At 48.8% G+C, this 21,650-nt stretch overlaps 1 protein-coding gene and 1 long non-coding RNA gene across 5 annotated transcripts; one reads left to right on the forward strand and one right to left on the reverse strand.

Annotated features, from left to right (window-relative positions):
- Positions 1-114: 114 nt before the first annotated feature.
- WNT5A (Wnt family member 5A) lies at positions 115-20,813 on the forward strand. Of its 4 annotated transcripts, none has more exons than XM_079116018.1 (5): positions 115-1,498; positions 7,649-7,782; positions 8,999-9,249; positions 14,062-14,354; positions 17,858-20,813. In XM_079116018.1, exons 1-5 carry the CDS (start codon positions 1,493-1,495, stop codon positions 18,314-18,316), a joined length of 1,143 nt encoding a protein of 380 aa, XP_078972144.1. In that variant the 5' UTR covers positions 115-1,492; the 3' UTR covers positions 18,317-20,813. The 4 variants fall into 4 exon arrangements, with proteins under 4 accessions (XP_078972144.1, XP_078972147.1, XP_078972146.1 ...); XM_079116021.1 differs by lacking the exon at positions 115-1,498 and adding an exon at positions 2,669-3,071; XM_079116020.1 differs by lacking the exon at positions 115-1,498 and adding an exon at positions 7,145-7,239.
- Positions 1,662-7,135, reverse strand: LOC306647030. Its single transcript, XR_013760035.1, has 2 exons — positions 4,138-7,135; positions 1,662-2,669 (listed from the first exon to the last, which is right to left on the reverse strand). It is a non-coding gene; the product is annotated as an uncharacterized lncRNA (long non-coding RNA).
- Positions 20,814-21,650: the final 837 nt, after the last annotated feature.

Raw genomic sequence — 21,650 nt, forward strand, 5'->3', positions numbered from 1 at the left:
CCCTCTCTTTCCAGCCGCCTTTGGTACTGCAACTTAAAAAAAAATTATATATTTTTTTTCCCTGAGAACACCAGGGAAAAGAGGAGTCCGAAGAGAGGGAGGGAGAAAGTGAGGCAGTTGGCCAGCAGGGCCGGGGGGTGGGTGGGGGGGGGAACGCGGTCCCCGCGGTCGGTCAGTCTGTCTTTGGGGCACAGGATCGCGTGGAAAGCTGCTGCAGGCTCCGAGGCGCCGCCTCCGTCGCCCAGAGTCCGGTTCCGTGCCGCCGCTGCCCAGTGAGCTCCTTCCGCCGCCGCCACCGTGCCCTGGACCGCTCGGCTGCCCCCTCCCGCCCCTCGGAACCCCGGCACCGAACCAGGAGGTGGGCATCCTTGCCCGCCACGGACCGCCTGAGCAGAGTCGCCGATGTGGAGCCCCGGGCGCTCGCTCCTCCCAAGCCCCGCGCCCGCGGTGCCCTAACTCCTCTTCGCCTTCGCCCTGGAGAGGCGGGGGAAAGAGGGAGATTAACCCGAAGAGAGGAAGAAGGGGGTGAAAAAGGGAAACCAACGTCTCTCCGGAGGCAGTTGCCCATTGCCCCCTCAACCAACGGCGCGGCAGAAAGTTAGGGGCCGACTTTCACTCATCTTGCGCCCCATTTTTGCCAGACCCTAAAATGAAAGGACAAAATTTGGCTCCGACTCTTGCAGCTCTGATGGCGACTTGTGCGTTTTCAGCGGCATCTCCTGTAGAAAAAGCCATGCGCGCCTGATTGTTCTGTGGCCCCAAAGCTGCAGTGGGTGTGTGTGTTTGGGTGTGTGTCTCTGTGTGTACACAGACGTCCGCACACTAACTCTCGGCTGCAGGATCAGCCCCTGGAAGCAGACGTTTCGGCCACAAACCGGGAGAGGAGGAGCTGGAGAACAGGAGGCGTGAGCCGCCAGAAGTTTGCAGAATCCGTGGTGTGAATGAACTGGGGGCACCTGGGCGCAAGGATCACCCCCCCCTTCCCCCGCCTCGGGCCAGAGCTGAGTAGTGGGGCTTTTTTTTTTTTTTTTTTTTTTTTTCACCCTCTTGTGAAGAATTTTTTTATTATTTGTTGTAAAGTCTTTTGCACAATCACGCCCACATTTGGGGTTGGAAAGCCCTAATTACCGCCGTCGCTGATGGACGTTGGAGAGGGAGCGCCTCGCCGCGGAGCAGTCGTCTGCGCGCCCTCGCCGGACCCGCGGCTTCTTCATTGCGCCCCGGCGCGGCCCTGCCTTTGCTGCTGGCCCGCGCTCATCCGCGCCCCCTCGATTCCTGGGCGCTTCTCAGTGCTACCCCAGCTCGGAAGCCCAGGCCCGGGCGCCAGTGCCCGCTTCGGCTCCGGTTCATTGCGCCCACCCGACGCGCCCAGTAGGACTTCGCAGCCCTGCTCCTGATCGTCCCCCTAGGCTTAACCCGGCCGCTCCGCTTGGATTCCTTGGCTGCCCTCGCTCGGGTGGCGACTTCCTCCCCGCACCCCCTCCCCCTCGCCATGAAGGTAGGTGTTCTGTGCGCCGCCGACGTTCGCCACTCATCCATCTTTCTCTCTCTCTCTCTCTCTCTCTTTCTTTCTTTCTTTCTTTCTTTCTTTCTTTCTTTCTTTCTTTCTTTCTTTCTTTCTTTCTTTCTTTCTTTCTTTCTCTTTCTTTTCTTTCTATTTCTTTTCTTTTTGTTTTGGAAGTTAACCTTGTTCCCTCTACCTCTTCCTATTCCTCCCTTTCTTCAACCCTCTGAACTCCAGCATCGCTGGCAGGGTCTCCTACCTCTTCGCCTACGTCCCCCCACCCCCCGCATCCCAACCCTCCTTCTGCTGCCTCTGCGTCCTCCAGAGACCTCTTCTCGTCGCATCAAGCATTCTGCAAACCTTTTCGACTTCGGAGAAAAAGTGGGGAAGAGCGGTGGCAGAAAGACTGAGTGTGGTCACGGACAACTCTCTTGTCACCCTGAGAATCTCGAGTGTAGTTTACTTTGTGTATATTTAGGAACAGGATAATGATTCAATTCAACAAATATTTATTAAGCGCCCACTGCGCGGGCACCGGGAGGATTGTGGCGGGACCCGAAAGGGGAAGGGAACTGTTTGGTTGGGAGATCTGGCATCTGGACTGGGGGCCAGCTACTCAGAGGAGTGCATTCTCCACCCCCACCCTCCCGACCGAGGCCAGGTTGCAGGCTAGTCCCGGCCAACTAACAGGAGCGTTACAGGCCCCTGCGCCTTTAAGAGTGCCTGGCTGGGGGCCAGCGCGCACCCCGGCGCGGGGAGCAGGGTCGCGTTATTAGCATTATTAGCCGCCACTGGGTGAGCTGAGGCACTTTGCAGTGGTGGTGGGGGCGGGGAGTAGTGGTCTTGGTGGCTCTAATCCCGTGGGTTGAGAGAGAGCGCCCCGATCGCCTGTGCGCAGTCTGCCTGGTCCTTTAGAAACACTTGGGCCTCCGAGTTGGGCGAGCGGGCGGGGGCCAGTTTGTGAACTCGTGTTTGTTTTAATTGTCAGTTGTCTGTTAAAGCCGAGTCACACACTCCGAGGGTCATCGAGAGTTCACTTTTAAGAAAAGCTAAACGTTTCTTCTTGCAATATAACTTGCTCTCCCCCAAACAACTTTTCCTCTTTCAGCCTTCCAAGTTTAGATCCTTATTTCTATTCTTCTTGGTGTTTCCCCTTTTCAGTTTTCTGGAGAATAAACGTAGAATTGGAATTAAGATGTTTCCTAAAAGCAAACAACTTCCCTCTTGCCCACAAAAAGGTAAAATAAAATAAAACTCGGGTCCACACGGCCCTGTTTTACTTTCCAATCCTTGTCTAGCTTCGGGTCTCTCTCTGTCTCTCTGTCTCTCTCTCTGTCTCTCTCTCTCTCCTTTCTTTAAATGGACAGCTCGTTGTTTGGAAGTAACTTGGGCCCTGCTGTGCGATCATGCCTGCTCAGCCCTTGGCCGGCTCGCCAACATTCGCATTCGCTGCGGAACCACCAGGAGATTTGTTTTCTAGACAGCCTCTACCAGGGGAGTTTCCGAGGGGGCAAAGCTGAGAGCGCGCAGCGACGGAGAAGCAGTCGAAAGTGGGGCGTGTGTCGGAGTGCGTGGATTCGTGCCCTGCGTGTGTGTAGCCGGGGTGGTGGTGGTGGTAAAGGATCGGTTGTTCTCAAGACTTGACATACTAACCTTAGTTTCCCTCCCACCCAAGGAAAGACCCTCCCAAGGAGCCCAGCCTGATTCCCTTGTCTTCTCTTCCCATTCCACCCTTCCCTTCCCCTCCCTTCCCCGAGCGCTCCGGTGCACAAGGGGTTAGCCCTGTGCGCGCAGAACTCGGAGCGGTACCCTCTGCTTTTTCTTCCCCCGCCGGACGGTACCGGCTGCCCCCTGTTGGTTATCTTAAGGTAGGACGCCGCCGAACTCCGTTCCTTGGAGCCCGCCTGCTGCAGCTCCCCTCTCCCTCCCACTCTGCTCCCCTTCATCCTTTCCGACCACTGGGCCCCACTCTGCCAGCATGGCCCCTCTGAGGTCCCTAGAGGATTAGTGCATTGCATCGCTGCTGCAATAAGAAGGGGTTGTGGGTCTAACCCAGCAAAAGGGGCTTCAGGTGGAAGTGTTGGTACCTTTTCTGGGTGTAGAAGAGAGTGTGGCCCTTGGAGGACTCGGGTGTGGCCTCAGCCATCTCACCCATTTTCTCTGTGGTCCTGTACAAGCATTGTTTTCCCTCTCTCGGCCTCAACTTCTTCGCCTATTAAAAAGCCGGGGCGAAAGTGTTTCTAAAAATTGGAGGTTGGACTGATTTTTAATTTTCTTTCTCTACTGACTCTGCTCACCTCTGGGCAGAATTGAGCCTGTGCAGAGAGATTAAGTCAACCTGTATGAGGAAGGGTAAATGGTGGTGATGGTGTGTATGTATGTATGTTGGGGTCTGAAGAACCGTGTGGAGGGGAAACACAAAGGGTAGTAAGCGGGAGAACCAGGACAGACCATTGTTCCCTTGGAGCCTCCAGTCCCCTGACTGGGTGGTCAGAGGCTGTTCACCTCCTTTGCACTGATTCTAGCTCCAGGAGCAACCTCTGCCTTCTCTCCCGGGCTATTCCCTCCCCTCTACCCCCACTGCAGCGCCTGCACACACAGGCACACAACACAGCGCTGTTGGGAATACATACCCAGGACTGCGTGGGGTGGCTGTAGCTCCCCTGCGCCTAGGCACAAGGCATGGGGGAGCAATGACTCCTTTGTCTGAAAAAAAGCGGACCCCCTACCGGCCTCGGTCGACCCATTCTTCAGCATCTCTTCTCTCCTCTCCGAATTCCCCTGGTAGGACGTCCCAGGTTTGTGGTTGCAACCAGGATTTTTCTCTGCAAGTTTCTTCATGTCTCTCCTTGTTTTTGGGAGAGAAGAGCGTGGGGAAAACAGTTTTGTTTTGTTTCTTTCCCACCAAGAGCGGAGATTCTTCTAGGAGTTTCCCATCTTCCTTTTCGTCACCGCGAGCCCGGGTCAAACTCACTTCTTCCGCCTAGTTGGCGTCCCTCAACATTTATACTCCCAGACTTGGGCCCTGGGAGAAGGGAATGCCCAGACCGAGTGAGAGAGGCCCAGTGGCGGAGGGTCGAGGTTCTGTGCCCAGGATTTTGATCATGTCTTTCAAGGGATCGCCTGTCGCTGCACTCGGGTACAGGGCGCGTTTGCGCGCGCATTCTGAAGCTCCTTGGCTGACGTCCGGGAACATCCTCTGATCAATTTTCCTCATCAGATTTCCTTTTCCTTACCCCCTCATCATCCCCCGCAGTTGACACCTTTAATCCTACGTGGAGGCTTTGGGGAAGCCTCCTTACGAGGGAGCCACACCATAGATAGAACTGCTCTGGATTGGAAAGGAAGGCTCGCGAACGCCCTTCCTTCACCTTACCCCATCCCTGCGTCGAACCTCGCAAATGCCCCCAACCCTCCTCTCCTTGCACGGAAGGAACAGATTCCCAGGGTCCTTACAGAGTCGGCTTCCTTGGACCTCCGTTCGAAAATATTTAGCTCATTCTTCTGATCAGAACTTTTGTTTTTCTTTGGTGTGACAGTCTCCTGAGAAGTCTCATTTCGTACTGTCTTTTCGGATCAGATCTCTTGGTAAACAGATGGGGATGTTTTACCCTGCAGAGTGGATGTATTTATTAGTGAGTTCGCTGTGGGTTCCTTGAGTCTTTCAAACTTGTGGGGCCTTTTCTGGGTTGCGATGGAATTGGAGCGGGAAGAAGGCCAAGGTGTTTCCGGGCAAGCGCGCGGGGTTAAGTGGAGGCGCTACTCGCTGGGGCTCTCCTGTCCGATCCCGGTTGGGACACTCCCGCCTACCCTACACTGGAGCTAGAGATACCCGAGTCGGGAGACCGGATGGCTCCACTCCTCGTTGGCCCCGGTTCTGGGAACTGTGTTGGTGGACTCGTCCCGGGGCGTCGGGCCAGAAGTAGGTTCGGTTTGTGTGGTTTCGGCTCTAACAAAGAGATCCGCTGTAATCCTCCGAATCTGTTATCAATTTCTCCTCTGCTGGTGCCCCGCCCCACGCGCCCCGCCCGCAGCGAAGCTCCGAAAGTGAGCTTGGCGGGCAGGGAACTGGGCCACCGACTCGAAAGACGTCGGAACCTGTGTGTGCACGCGTGTGAGTGTGTAAATGTGCATGAGTGTGAGTGTTATAAATGTGTGTGTGTGCGCGCGCGCGCGCGACTTTGGTTGAGGAAAGTAGACTTTGCAGCCTGGGCTGCGCGGGAAAGCAGACCTTGTAGTTCACCCCCTCCCCTGGAGGAAACTTGACACTTCAGTCGAGGGTGGGGAGGGAGACTGAGCATTCTATCTCCCTGGCTGGGGAAACCCCAGATTTCCATTCTCCAGGATGCGCCCCCAGCTTTGCGGTACTTTAGAGGAGGTCTGGGCCATGGGCGCGGAGCCCTGGTTAGCTGGCGCTGGGGACCACAGAACATTTCCTCTCCGAAAAGCCCGGAGGTGTCTGGACCAAAAGGACTGGCTCTCAGGGAAAAGTCGCGGCACGCTCCAGAGCCCCTTAGCGTTTTCAGCGCTGCCTGGGTCCTCTCCATCCCTTTTACCTTGGTTTCCAGGCAGAGCCTTCCGCCGCTTGGACGAGGCTCACCTTTCTTTCCTTTCCCGAGGAAGGGGCTCCCTCTGGGGCTGCGGGCGGCACAGCGCGGCAGAATTACACTTATCAGAAAAGTAAAATGGGATTTTGGAATCCCGCTCCTCCCCACCCGCACTCGCCAAGTTCCGCCGCCGCCTACAGGTGGAGAAGTCACCAGTGGGCAGGAACAGCAGGGGAAGCTTCCAAGGCCGACTCCTGCCATTGAAATTCTTCATGAAGGGAACCTTTGCCGCCCGAGGCCCTGAGCCCTGGCCTCTGGGGCACAGCTGCGGCTTGGGAGCCAGCGCATCTCTGGCCCCGCCAGGAACTCATCCGCAACCATCCTGTTCTCCCCCCACTCCCCTGCCTTTCGGAGCTGACTTAACTGTATCTAAGGGGGCTAGAAAGGCTAGACTGGAGGAGGGGTGGCAGCGTTCCAAGGCCACGCTCTCGGTGCCACGATCGCGAAGTGGCCTACAACCCCAGACCAGGACCAAGAGAAACTGGAGTCCCTTCTGGGCTTCCTGTCCCCTCCCTCCACGGCAGCTGCCGGACATGGGGGGCAGGAGGAGAGTGAAAAAAAAAATCAATTTGGGGGGAGATTGTGAGAAGGGCAGGGAAAGTGTTCCCTCCCAGAACGAGGGGACCCAGACCCTCTTCTTTCCTCTGGAGTTCCATCCCTTCTCTGAATCTGAGGAGGAGGCCTCAGGCGTTGCTGGTTGGGTGGGGGTGGGGGGGCAACATTTTCCGGTTTCTTTGGTTGGGAGAGCAGACCTCTGTTCCCATTCTCCCCCAGGCCCCCCTCATCTCCTTCTCCCCGCCCCAATCTGGCTGAAGAGCGTCCTAAAGGAAACCCAGGCTGCTCTTCCCCATCTGGAAGTGGCTTTCCCCAAATCGGCCCGTAAACTGATTATGAAACATACGATGTTAATTCGGAGCTGCTTTTCCCAGCTGGGCACTCTCGAGCGCGTTGGTCCCCGGGGCCTCGCCCCCCACCCCCTGCCCTTCCCTCCCGCGTCCTGCCCCCACCCCACCCCCGCGCTGGCCACCCCGCCTCCTCCGCAGCCGCCCGCGGCGCGCTCCACTCGCCTTCGCGCTCCTCTCGCCCGCCCATGGAATTAATTCTGGCTCCACTTGTTGCTCGGCCCAGGTCGGGGAGAGGACGAGGGTGGCGGCGGGTTCCCGAGTGAATTCCCGAGGAGGGACCGAACTCAGCGCGAACTAGAGGGGAGCGAGGGGGTGCGGGACTCGAGCAAGCAGGAAGGAGGCAGCGCCTGGCACCGGGGCTTTGACTCAACAGCATTGAGACATGTTTGTAATCGCTGGCGTGCCCCTCGCGCAGGATCCCAGCGAAATCAGATTTCCTGGTGAGGTTGCGTGGGTGGATTAATTTGGAAAAAGAAACTGCCTATATCTTGCCATCAAAAAAACTCACGGAGGAGAAGCGCAGTCAATCAACAGTAAACTTAAGAGACCCCGGATGCTTCCGTTGTTTAAACTTGTATGCTTGAAAATTATCTGAGAGGCAATAAACATCTGCTCCTTTCTTCCCTCTCCAGAAGTCGATTGGAATATTAAGCCCAGGAGTGGCTTTGAGGACGGCTGGAAGTGCAATGTCTTCCAAGTTCTTCCTAATGGCTCTGGCCATATTTTTCTCCTTCGCCCAGGTTGTAATAGAAGCCAATTCTTGGTGGTAAGTTCATTCTATGTGCATATTCCTTTTTTTTTTTTTTTTTTTAAACCAGAAGTTATTTTGTAAGATGCTGCAACATTTAAAACTGGATAGTGAATGTAGGTGCATTTATCCAATTCATGTGGGTATAATATATTTTATTTATACATATTCTAAACTTAGTATTTTCTTTTAACTTGTTAATATATTGTAAAGCTTATCTTCAGTTCCATAGGGAATCGGAACCTATAAATCTAGGCCTTTTTCTATGAGGCCCTTGTTCAGACCTGTGCTTGTAGAACATCATGTAATAAAAGGGAACAGAAATTCACTTCTCTAATAATTGTAAGCCTATCTATAAAATTTACTTTTTGCCACCTCTAAGTAGTAAAAATGAGTTTCAACTTTTATTTTTTGTCACTCGAAGTTATTAACCTACAGAGTAGCAGTAAGAAGACAGTTCTACTCCAAGTGGAGAAGTGTTTGGGCTTGAAATTTGATCAAAAGGAGGTGAACTTGAAGTAGTCAAATGTCCGTAATGGGGGTTTCTTTCTTCTTTCTGGAAGGACCTTGTAGACTGCAATATATCCAGAGGATTATTTTTGACGGCACTCTGGATATTTTTCCCCCTGTAAATGAATAGCATTTTTCTGTCTGTCAAACATGACTTCTGTTCATTGGGTACCCTGTGCTGAGTCCTTCACAATCACATAAGGAACCCTTTTAAAGTATCCAGGAACATGGCGAATTTTCTTCAGTCTGTATACTTGTCCCTCTGTTCTTCCATCAGTTGAAGGGAACTGCTATCTCCTAGCCGTGTCTAATTGTGTCCACTTTCAGCATTCACGTGTTTTCAAGGCAGATCGATCCAATTTGTGGGGCAAAGTGAATCACTCTCTCTAATGTCAAAGGCAGTCCCCGAAACTGCCATTTCTCCCTTTTCCGGGTGGATTTCGGAAATATTGGTTCAGGTACATGGCAAGAGGGCAAGAAAGGGAGTGAAAGCGCTAACTGAAGAGCCAGCTGGCGGGATGGGGACTGCACAATACCTCCGTTTTCTGAGTGGAGTTTAAACAGAGGAGTTTTATGAAGCCCTCCTCATACTTTGTCATGAGGACAAGCAGGAGAGAAAAAGCATCTGTGTGCTTAAAACTATGTATTGCTGACATGCTTTCGGGGGCCCACCTCGAGAGTTCACGTAAATCTTGAATGCACATCTCCCCCCACCCCTTTGCAGGTCGCTAGGTATGAATAACCCTGTTCAGATGTCAGAAGTATATATCATAGGAGCACAGCCTCTCTGCAGCCAGCTGGCAGGACTTTCTCAAGGACAGAAGAAACTCTGCCACTTGTATCAGGACCACATGCAGTACATTGGAGAAGGCGCGAAGACAGGCATCAAAGAATGCCAGTATCAGTTCCGACATCGAAGATGGAACTGCAGCACTGTGGATAACACCTCTGTCTTTGGCAGGGTTATGCAGATAGGTAGGAAACCACTTAAAATATATGTGAACTTTTTTTTTTTTTTTTCCTAGAAAAAGTCTTCCATGTTTGCTTGTGGGCTGGATCAGGAGGGCACCTTCCAGCTTGGATGATGGCTTGGGGATTTTTGTCATTACAGTAGTCTCCACATCTCATCCTAAGTTTCTGACTCCTTTAACCAGATCAGGAGGGGCCACCCTCCTGACACCACCATTTTCCTCAACACCTACTTTTTATAAAATGCATTTTGTTGAAAGTAGAAGCAGAACACTTATTCTAGTTTCTTAGAAGTAAATGAGGTAGGGGGAAAGCCCAGTCATTTAGATCCTGTTAAACATAAAAACTCTTTTGACGGTTAGAAGTTTCTTAAGCCACAATTCAAATGGACCAAGCATCAAACTAAAAACCATCATCTTTCAGAATGCTGAATAAGTTGGAAGCAAACAAGATTTTATTATAAATATATTTATATTAAATATCTTAATATAGATATATCCTAAGACCACGATGATATATATGTTAAAAGCTTATTTTTTGGTCCCAGAAAAACTTTTAATTAGAAGTGATCCAATTTGCATGGGTGATTTTGACAATTGACAGAAAAGCACATGTGTGGGCTCTCAGTCTAGGAACTTAAAAAATATTTTAAGTGTATTGCTTATGATCAAGGTTTTTATTTTAAATATGTTGCTGAACTTGTTATTCCATTAGTAGCTAGCATTTAAAATGAACTCAAGGCAAACAATTTGAAAAATCAGTTTGCCTGTGTTTTGGTTTAATAGTGTAGGATCCTACTTGACAGATGTGGTCCTATGAGTGTTTCCTAGCGTGAATATTTTAGGTCTCTTTACTTTTATGCAAACAAGCCCTTATAATTAATATGACTGTGGTGATTGAAAATAAGCAATTTATCAAAGCAATTAACTGTTTATACAGACTAAAGATAAAAAGTTAGCTTAATATCCATCACAGATGGATAAAATGCTTAAAAACAAAACAAAACAAAACCTTGAAAAGTCCATTCATTGAGAACAAAAAAGAGTTGTCAGTGGATTTTTGAGCCAAGGGGCTTCATAAACTAAAATAATATGAAATTGGAAGCCATTCCTCTTACTGACTGGGAAAGTGGCTTGGAGCCTCAGCTTGCAAACTTCATGGGGCTTTGTTCTTTCAGTTAATGATTGAAATGTGCTAATGTATATACTGGGTTTGGATGGAGGGGCTGAGCTTCAGGAACATAAGAGTGGTCCTTGCATTTAGACTCATGTGATGGAGTTAACCGGGGACGTGGTGGAGACTTAATTCTGCATTCTGATACTGTGTGAGAGCTACAGACTCTTAAAACTCTGAATAAGTTTTCACCCTCTTCTTGTATGTTCCTCCTTAGCTTCCTGCCTCTTAATTGATGGAACGATGGGATCATTCTTTTTTTTTTTTTTTTTTTTTGTGCATGGATATCAATTAGCAAAAAATCATACACCTCTGATGGTAACTAGAAGAAAAATAGCAGTTGGAAACTGTTTTTCTGTATAGTCACTTGAACACAGCTTTGATTTAATGTCTTTTTCTCATCTCCGTACATGGCCTGTTTGGGGCCAAAATGTTCAGAATAAGCTATCATTTACTAAGTGAATTTAACTTCTGCTGGAGATTTATTTTAAATGCAATCCAAGATTCAAAGAGGCTGTTTCCTCAGGGAATGAGCAGAACACTTGGGACAAAGGCCTACATTTAATTGTCCCTCGCAAGAACACTCTCTGGTCCTCAGCTGTTTGGCTGGGACATGAGTAGGTGGGGAACCTCCTGTCAGACTTGAAGGGGCCTTCCTAGATGCTGTGGGCAAGTCAGCTGATGTCCCTGGAAGATGAGAGCATATGCCGAATCCTCCCTGGCCAAAGTCCCACAGTGCCTGGTGTCTCGGAACAGAAGGTCTGCTGCTAGGTGGCTTGTGGTGGGACACTGATGGGGCCCTCCCTTTCTTGCTTATTCGAAGGAAGAGATGGAGAGCAGGAAAAATACAATAGGTTGTTATGAAAGAGGAACGTGGACCCAAATCCAATGGGGGAAAGTTTCTTTGCTTTCACTTCTCTACTTCAGGGTATGTTTGAAGATAATCAGCTCAGAGAAAATTTAAAAGACCCTTGATTCCCAAAGGTGTGCGTGCACCCCAAAGCATTTTATAACCCAGGGACGGTGAGAGTCAATTCTTGTCTGAGCGAATCTGACTGTGTGAGGGGCCAGTGTCTCAGAAGCTCAGCTGCCACCTCTGACCCCCCTCCTCCACTCATTTTTCTAAGGTGCCAGTTGGCTTGGAGGCACCGTGCACAATCGCCTCTTGAAGGGCTCGCTCTTCGTTTTGGAAACTCTCATTTTTCATCATGCTAACCCTTCCTTTCCAGCTTTTGTCCCTGTCTTGTCTTTGTTTCCACACTGTGAAAAGATATGTCAGGAGGGCACCATTTTTAAGGGGTATGAGGATCCAAGCAGCTGTAGATTTCACACAGAGGGAACCCTCACTGAATCAGCAGTATTCCGACCCGGATGACTATATCCACAGGCCATTAGCCAAAGAGTACTTTTCAAACTGACTTTTTTTTTTTTTTTTTTTGCTGCAGTGACCAATCAGTTTAGAGATGTCTACCAGGTTTGTATTCTGGGGCAAAAAAAGGAAGACTGACAGGAAAAAAAAAAAAAAAAAAAAAAAAAAAGCACTATTTGTGTTTTCAAGATAGACTTACAAAAAAAAGCAGCGTTTGTTTTGTGTAAAAGCGCTTTTATGCTTTGTGTACTCAAAGGACAGTGTCTTATTTCTCTCTGTCCTCAGAGGATCACTTTATCTCCTCTTCCTTTAGCCACAATTTCTTTATTCTGCAAGTCTCCCGTCCATGGCCGTGGCATTTTCTGTATTATCAGTGTTAATCCTCAAATAACTCCCCAGAATCTGTCTGCTCTCCTCATTTGTTTCCACTCCCCCAGCGTTCTCTGCCTCTCTAATCTGAGCTAGATAGATTAGACACAGGAACTTTCTGGATCCTCCTGCCAACTACCAGCACTCCTCAAGTTATTCATTTTTAAAACGTGGGAGGGGGAAGGTCTGTGGTGAATCAGAGCCACCGGCCATTCCCGGAAGGGGATATCACGAATGGCCACATCTCAAGTGTGGAGCAGGGACGTCCAAGGAGAGGGCAGTCTGTTGGAGGCTTGATTTGGCATGGCCACCCTCCTACACAATGGGTGGCTGGATACATCGTGGGCCTGGCCATCCTCCTGCATGGGGCTAGGTCCTGTTGTCAGCTGTCCTGCTGCCACCTTCTCATTCCCTCAAAAATTATTGTTAGCAAGCTTTCAGAGTAATTGTAGGAGGAACTGATCTGGTACAGGGATTTCAGTGCCTGAGTGGTCTTTCCCCCCTGAGCTTCTGTTCAGTACCCTTATTTTACAGTTGACGAAAGTGAGGCCCCTGGTTCTTGCAAGTCCCAGGCCCAGCTTCAACTGAGTTTGAGGCTTTCTCTCTCATGGGACAGTTTTTATTAAGTGGCTTCCTGTTACACCTAGAAATGTCTCCACATGCAGATGGAATTTGAGGTAGTCTATGATGGGCTCCATTTTTCTCATTACAAATAGAGTTCCTATAACTTTTATAGGGAGATTTTTTTTACTAGAAGATATTTTTTCCCCTAGGGTGTGTGTGTGTGTGTGTGTGTGTGTGTGTGTGTGTGTGTGTTTTGCTCTTGTTCTAACACTTTGAGGCAGAGGCAGGAAGGTGGATGCAGAAGTGGCATTAGAGAACAGCAGGGTATTTGAAAAGTAGACACTCATGTTCTTGAGTGAGAAGTATCAAGCCAATCAGTTTGGGATTTAAAAAGCAAGTTTTCAGTTGTCACTCTTTATGGACAGGTTTAGAACCCTCCTCTGGGAAATTAAAGAGCCTTTTCTAGAGGCAGACTTCTTGCTGTGTGATGGGGACAGAAGGAGAGGTTACAACTGTTGAAGAAGGAGGGGGTGCCAGGCAAAAACCAGTATGGCCACCACTCTTGTGGCCACAGGCAGTGCCTGGCTTGGATTGGGGGGTCTAAGACTTGCAGAGGCTGTACGCCTAGCAAATTCTATGCTCCTGCACAAAATGAAAATAATACCAAACATTAGAATAAGGGTAACAAGTCTACCCCAATTCCACGCTTTCCTTCAGTGACTTCTTTCATGAACACTTTTGGAAATAAGAAGTTTGAATATCTTCAAAAGAACTGTAGAGAAAATCAATCCAGCACTGCTGCCTTAGGTTCTGAAATGTCAGAGGGAAGATACCAAAGATGATCTCTACTTGTTACTTGTTGCTTCTCCATGTGTTGGGGAATCTTTCTTAGCTCCCCCTTAAGGTGGACCCAGAGCCTGTGTGTAAGGGTCCAGCCTGAGGTTTATCTTGCAGGCCCCGCTTCAGGGCCTGCAGTGTGTTGGGCTCTTTCCCTGGCCCCACCCCGCAGGAAGGTCCAGGGTTCCATCTGCACTGGGCTCAGTGGATCCAGGGCTGGTCTGTCAGGGGCTCACCCTGGCCCTCAGCAGGGACTGCACACCTGTGCGTGGGCTGGGGTGGGGTGGGGATTCTCCTTGCGCCCACTCCCCCAGACCCCCAGCAGGGTCCAGGCCAGATGTGCTGGGGCTCAGCCTGCTCCCCCCCCCCCCCCCCCAGCTAGCATTTGCTGGGGCTCCCTCTTCCCTCTCCAGGAGGCCCAGGGGGGACTTTCCCCGCACCCCCCAGCAGGGCACAGGTCTGCTGGGCCGGCAGGCAACCCGGTGACCCTGCGTCCTCGCCTGCAGGCAGCCGCGAGACGGCCTTCACGTACGCGGTGAGCGCCGCGGGGGTGGTGAACGCCATGAGCCGGGCGTGTCGCGAGGGCGAGCTGTCCACCTGCGGCTGCAGCCGCGCCGCGCGCCCCAAGGACCTGCCGCGAGACTGGCTGTGGGGCGGCTGCGGCGACAACATCGACTACGGCTACCGCTTCGCCAAGGAGTTCGTGGACGCGCGCGAGCGGGAGCGCATCCACGCCAAGGGCTCGTACGAGAGCGCGCGCATCCTCATGAACCTGCACAACAACGAGGCAGGCCGAAGGGTGAGTCCGCTGCGCGCCTCGCCCGCCACCGGGCCTGCTGTCTCCCGCCCCCGCGGCTCCCTGGGCCTCTGCCCGCTCCTGGCTACCTTCTGGCTCCACTTCTTTCTCCCTTTCTCTCTCATTCATCCTTCCCTGTCTCTCTGCCTCTTCTGCCTCCTGTCTCCCTGTCACCTCCCATCTCTTCCCTTCACACAGTCCCTCTCTGGAGAGGGGGGTGCACACCACTGAGAGGGACCCTGGGGTGAATCATCCCACCTGCCCGTCCCAGCCAGCTGCTGGACCAGGGAGATCTTCCCTGCCTTGTTAGCCAGCCCCCCCGTGCAACTTAAAAATAAAAATGTTAATAATTTTCTCCCTCCTTCTGGTTGGGTTGGGTTGCAATTTGGAGAGAGAATTTGCATTTATCTTAGTGGGTGCCCCACTGAGAAAGGCCTCACCCCGGCTCTGGGCCTTCTCTTTCTCTTCCTTTCCTTCTCTCTGCCCTCCTAATGTCTTTAGATAGCAGGCCTGATGGGTTGAGGGTTTTTAGAAAGGGCTTTTCTAGGAAAACGACAGCATTTTTAGCAGTGTGGAATGTTATAGGTCTGACCAGCGGGCCAATCACAGGGTGGCTGTGGAGAGCAGGGAGCCCCAGCAGTGCCCAATGAGACTGGTCTTGGAGCCCTCATGAGTCTCCCGGACCCCACTCTTTCCTTCCCCTGTTGGGGATATGAAAAGCTACTCCACAATAGTTAAAAAGACCCTTTTTTTCCTGCGGTTAAACACATGGCACTTTATGGCTGCTTTAAAATGAAGGGGTGAAAACTTTTCTTAACTTTGGCAGCAGTGAAAACCAGGGCCATTATTTTTTCACAGAACCCAAGGTAGGTGCCAGGAACTTTCTGGTCAGAGATTTCACTCTTCTGTATTTTGGGGTGAGGAAAAAGGAAGATAATCACAGAGTAGACCATACAGGACTGGAAGGAGCCTTAGAACCCTCTAGCCCCACACCCTCATTGCAAAGATTGGGAAACTGAGGCCAAGAGAGCCACTCATGACCATGGAAGAAAATTAATGGATTGCAATGTAAGCCTAGGTTCCTTTGTGTTAATCTCTTGTGTCATAACTTAGAGGTAAAGGGCCAGAGCTTTTGGAATTAGAGAACTGTAGGTTTAAAAACACGTCAATCTGCTCCTTTTGGTTTCTGAGCCTCAGTTTCCATATCTCCACATCTGTCAATGGTCATGGCAATGACTCTCACTTGGGGTTGTTGTAAGGACTAAAGGAGATCATGTGGTAGGTTGAACCATATGACATTGGCAATCCGTAGCCGTTTTTGACTGACAAAATAATTTCATTTGATTCAATATAAGGTTTTTGTTTAGTATCAGCCAGCAATTAGTGCTTGATAAATGATAACTGAATTATTAAATATGGAGTAAAGGATACAGAGAAGTCAAAGATTGCATAGACAAATCCAGCTAACTTACCTTCTTCTCAAATGTTAAACATTTGGGGTGTCAGGGAAAGATAAAACTCTGCCCATTTTTGCCTGCATTGCCCTTGGGGCTCAGATAATTACTCCAGAGGAAGTGTGACCTCCTGTCCCCAGCCTCCTCTGCCACAGAGCCTGTACTATAGGTTGACATGGTTAGAGTTCAGCCCTGTTCTCTCTGGAAGCCCATGGCCTGGCTATCACCCTCATCAGGAACACATCACCCCACTCTGTGCCTCTGACCAGAAGCACCTCTAGGACAGAGGTGTGGCTGACTACTCTGTGTCCATCTAGTGGTGCACCCATATTTCACGCTCTCAGCCATCTTTAGAACTTTCTTACACTTCCTTCCTATAGAGAAATCATGAGGGACTTGACAACCATGGAGAGAGAGTCAGGGGGTTTCTAGGTAACAAGAGGGGACTTTGGAGGTTTTGAAATGTACCTTTAAAATGATAATTTCACTTAATATCCACATTTTTAATAGTGGGTTTTATTTGGGGTGTATTCTGTCATTGGAGTAGTGAGCTGGGTTTAGATCCTGGTGGGTGAGGTTACATGGAAGACAGCTTTTCTCCAGGATGGTGGGGGTAGGGGTGGGAAGTTGGGCACTATGCCAGGAAATCATATTAGAATTTCCCCCCGGGCATTAGCTTTTTATTTTCCTCAAAGGGGAACAAAGGTTAAATATGTTTGCAAAACCTTCCTCTGACTAGCTGAGCGCCTGAAAGTCTTTATGCCCAAAGAGTACACTTTGGCCCCTTTTAAAAGAAAGCCCCTTATGAATCCCCAGAGGAGGAAGGGAGCTGTCGGGTGGAAGTGGCCTCCAGGTCCCCACCGGCCCTCACCAGCACACCCACGCCGTGCAGCTTCTACAAGGTCGCTGGCACAAGGAACTGTGGGCAGTAGGGGCTATAAATAGGCAACCACCACCTCCCAGACTGCTGGGCACAGTGCTGTGGGACCAGACCCATGGGCACGGCTACTGGGAGGCCAGAGATGCCTGGGCAAGGGCCCAGCCGCCATGCCCCCGTCACCCTGGAGCAAGACCAGCTATACCGTGTCTGGAGTGCCTCCCCTGATTTTATCCTTCAAACAGTGTTGAGAGGTTGGTACTTCACAGTCCCCTGCACAGATGGAAGATGATGCTCAGCAAGGTGCAGACAGTTGCCTAAGTTCAAGGGCAGAGTAGGAACAGAATCCATGTCTACCTGGCTCCAGGGTGTGCTTTCGGCCTAGTGGGGTGGTGGGCAGGTTAGGGACTATGCAGGAAGCAGGAATGAATATACCTGAAATCTAGGCCCACATTCTGGCCACATAGCCTGTGCAGGTCACCTACTGTCTCTGTGCCACTGCATTGTCATCTAATCCCGATTGAACGAGATCAAGGGTGCAAGGGCTCTTATAGCAGTGCCTGGCACACAGCAGTGATAATAGGATTGGATAAAGGTTTGAACCCCAGTCCCAATGGGGATGGACCCTTTCCAAATTTGAGACTTACCAACTGGGTGACCAGGGCAAGTCCCTCAGCTTGGGCTCAGAGTCCAACTTCCTGAGTTCAAATCCTAGCATCTCCACTTCCCAGTGGCTGGAGGAGGAGCTCATCTCTCTGGGTCTCACTTTTCCTCTTGTTGAAATGGAGGTGATAAGAGCAGGTGCCTGGTGGGCTGGCTATGGGGAGTCATTCAGGGAACGCAGACAAGGAACTGTGAAGTCCCAGAAATGCATGTTCACATGCTACAGGTTTCCCTAAAAAAGAAGCAATGATTCTGGAGTGGAATGATTTTTTTCCTCCCTGTCCCCATTTGAAAACTCTGCGGGCTAAGAGCATATTTATTTTGTTGAGTTTTTAAAGAAGGCCACAGCAGACTCCTGGTAGTGAGTGGAGAATGAAGAAGTAACACAGCCCCCAATTCAGCAGGGGAAAGCGGCCCCATCAGAAGGTGGAGAAGAGCTTGGTGAATAGAACCCACACCCACGTCTTGGGTCCTCCATGAATTTGCACACTAACTATCCCTGTTGCCCCTAGACGGTGTACAACCTGGCCGACGTGGCCTGCAAGTGCCATGGGGTGTCTGGCTCGTGTAGCCTCAAGACGTGCTGGCTGCAGTTGGCGGACTTCCGCAAGGTGGGCGACGCGCTGAAGGAGAAGTACGACAGCGCCGCGGCCATGCGGCTCAACAGCCGGGGCAAGTTGGTGCAGGTCAACAGTCGCTTCAACTCGCCCACCACGCAGGACCTGGTCTACATCGACCCCAGCCCCGACTACTGCGTGCGCAACGAGAGCACGGGCTCCCTGGGCACGCAGGGCCGCCTGTGCAACAAGACGTCGGAGGGCATGGACGGCTGCGAGCTCATGTGCTGCGGCCGCGGCTACGACCAGTTCAAGACCGTGCAGACCGAGCGCTGCCACTGCAAGTTCCACTGGTGCTGCTACGTCAAGTGCAAGAAGTGCACGGAGATCGTGGACCAGTTTGTGTGCAAATAGTGGACGCCTGCCCCTCCCCAGCCCCACTCCCAGGACCCACTTATTTATAGAAAGTACAGTGATTCTGGTTCTTTTTTCTTCTTTTTTAAAAAATATTTTTTATTTTTCCCCAAGAATTGCAACCAGAACCATATTTTTTTTCTGTTACCATCTAAGAACTCTGTGGTTTTATTATTAATATTATAATTATTATTTGGCAATAATGGGGGGTGGGAACCAAGAAAATATTTATTTTGTGGATCTTTGAAAAGGTAATACAAGACTTTTTCTGCTAATATAGGATGAGGGGAATACAACACACACCCCAACTTAGCTGTGTGGAGGTAGTAGACATCCAGAAAGTAAAGGAAATACATTTTTTTTCTTCTCAAATATGGAGTCATATGGGATGGGTAGGATCAGTTGGAAGAGGATGGTGGAGATCTGTGCAAGATTCTGCTTCTATGACCAAAAATGAGCTGTAAATGCTCTAGTGCAAAATAAGAGGTAACTGAGGCACCACCTCTCCTGCCATTTCCCAGGGGTTGCCAGACTGCCTTTATATTTTCAAAATGATAAACTATGCAAGCAGGAATCTTGATATTCAAAGTAAAAAAGTATATATCATATGTCTTATTCTTCTCAAATGTTCCATCTACAGATGGTCTTATTCTAATAGCTGGTGTAACTTGGGTAGCAGAGAGGAAAGTCCCCAGAAATTAAAATATCCGAAAGCTTCTAAATGGAGGCCATGATTTGAAGGTGCTATCCCCCAAGTGATTCTGGATACTATTTTGATCCAAATGATTCTGGATAATATTTTGTTTGGGGAGAGAGCATTGACTTGAATATAAAGAAAATTTGTAATTTTCTTAGGGATACTTGGTTCATAAATACTACTAATGAAAATAATGCATGAATTCCATTCACAGATCCTCAGGCCAAACAGCAAGATGATTGCAGGCAGTTCCACACTGCACCAGAACAGAAAACCCATTCGAGGAAAAAAAGTGAAATCCACCTTCCCACTTGACCCCTAGCCCTCTCTGGTCCCTCTGTGCCGTGATGTGATGCTGGCCACGCTTCCAAACGGCAGCTCCGCTGGGTCCCCTTTGATTATAGGACAGGAAATGAAATATGAGGAGTTCCACTTGGAAAACAGTGTGCTACTTAGGGACTTTTTTTCCCCTCAAACTTTTATTTTGAAGTGCAGTAACTTCATATGTTTTGATGACATTACTCGGAGTCCACAGAGGTGTCCCAGTGATTTGCTGTTATAATCCTGTGTTTAGACTATCCACTCATGCTTTTCCTATTATACTGCAGGTGTACCCCAAAACTGTTCCTAATATACTTGAACAGTTGCATTTATAAGGGGGGGATGTGGTTTAATGGTGCCTGATATCTCAAAGTCTTTTGTACATAACATATATATATATACATATATAAATATAAATATAATTATATCTTGGTGCAGCCAGTGATCTAGATTTATTGTTTACTCGGGGCTTATTTCTCTGTCGGGAGCATTGTCGTCCTTCACTGCAATCCAGTTGGGATTTTTCCAAAAAAATATTTTTTTATTTTTGAGTCTTGAGCTTGGCCTGTGGCCCCGCCGAGCACCAGGAAGCAAGCTGGTTTCTGAGGAAGCTTGACAGTCTGACTGGCTGAAGTGCATGTTGATTTGGAGATTGCTTTCCTCTTTCCTGTTCAACTCCTTTTCTCCAGCTTCCTTTTTTTGCAGACTCTGTGGAGAGGGCATTATTTGTTCATCACAGATATGGATGGTAAGAGATCCAACCCAGAAGCATTGTCATCTCTTCTCACTTTGCTTAGCTTGCTCTGCAGAGCGGAAACTGGTGTCTGTGAGACTTGGTGGCACTTATTACAATCCCTAAGGAAAACTCAGTCCACTTACTATACAGATAGCTAGTTAAAATTAAAAAAAAATTTAAAATAAGGACACCTCTTTTCCCCAAAGTGCCATCAAGTGTGTTCCTATCTCAGACTCACATGCTTTTAAAGGTTTGGAAAGATGCACATCACCCCTACCCTCCATAGGCTTGGTGGCCTGCACGTCACCTCAGCCAGCTATGGCTCTTAATTTATTGCACAAGGATATTCACTTCCCCTCAGTTGCAGTGAATTGAAAGAAAAGATCTTGAAATTTAAAAAGCACTAATGAGTTTAAAATGTCACTTTTTTGGTTTTTATTCTTCAAAAACCATGAAGTACTTTTTTTTATTTGCTAAATCAGATTGTGTTCCTTTTTAGTGATTCACGTTTATGAACAGAGTTGAGTTTAACAATCCTAGCTTTAAAAGAAACTATTTAATGTAAGATATTCTACATGTCATTCAGATATTATGTATATCTTCTATGGCCTTTATTCTGTACTTTTAATGTACATATTTCCATCTTGTGTGATTTGTATATTTCACTGGTCTAAAAAAAAAACATTGAAAGGCTTATGCCAATGGAAGATAGAATAAATAAAATATTCCTTGTATATTGGTAAGTGGTTTCAGTGGTCCTTCAGATAATTCATGTGGAGGTTTTTGGAGAAGGCATGAGGGATAGCTTAGGATGACTACATGTTAAAATAATGGAAGAGGGGAGAGTTTTTACCAAAACCAAACTATTTGGAAGCTTCAAAAGAGTTCTATATGTAACAGAACAAAAGGGGAATTCTCTTTTCCTATATGTGTTTCTCAAAAAAAAAAAAAAAAAAAAAAAAAAAAAAGCAAGCAAGCAGATGGCTTAAAGCTGGTTATAGGATTGCTCACATTCTTTTAGCATGATGCATATAACTTAATTGTTTTAGAGCGTGTTGCTGTTGTAACATCCCAGAGAAGAACCAAAAAGGCATATGCCTTTATCCATGACCAGATTTTTAGTCTTTAAAAAAAAAAAAAAAAAAAAAAAAAGGTATCTTTGTGTTTACCGCTGCAACTCTTGCACCTCTATGTTTGAGCTATGGTGGAGCAGGTGTGGCGACTCTATGCCCCTTTGAAAGCAGTTGTTATGAAAAGAAAGCCCCAGTCTGCAATTAGTACAAGTTTTTGTGCTTTATGAAAATGTACACCACATTCTGGCCAGCACTGCTCAGATTGATACATTAGCCCTGTGCATTTTTTTTTTTTTTTTTTTTTTCCTTTCTGGATAACCTTGTAACATATTGAAACCTTTTAAGGACGCCAAGAATACATTACTCCACAAAAAAACAGTAGGCCAACATATAGAGTGTTTAAAATAGCATTTCTGGGCAAATTCAAACGCTTGTGGTTCTAGGACTCACATCTGTTTCAGTTTTTCCTCCGTTGTATATTGACCAGTGTTCTTTATTGCAAAAACA

This window comes from Sciurus vulgaris (genome assembly GCF_902686455.1).
Source record: "Sciurus vulgaris genome assembly, chromosome: 16".
Lineage (NCBI taxonomy): Eukaryota > Metazoa > Chordata > Mammalia > Rodentia > Sciuridae > Sciurus > Sciurus vulgaris.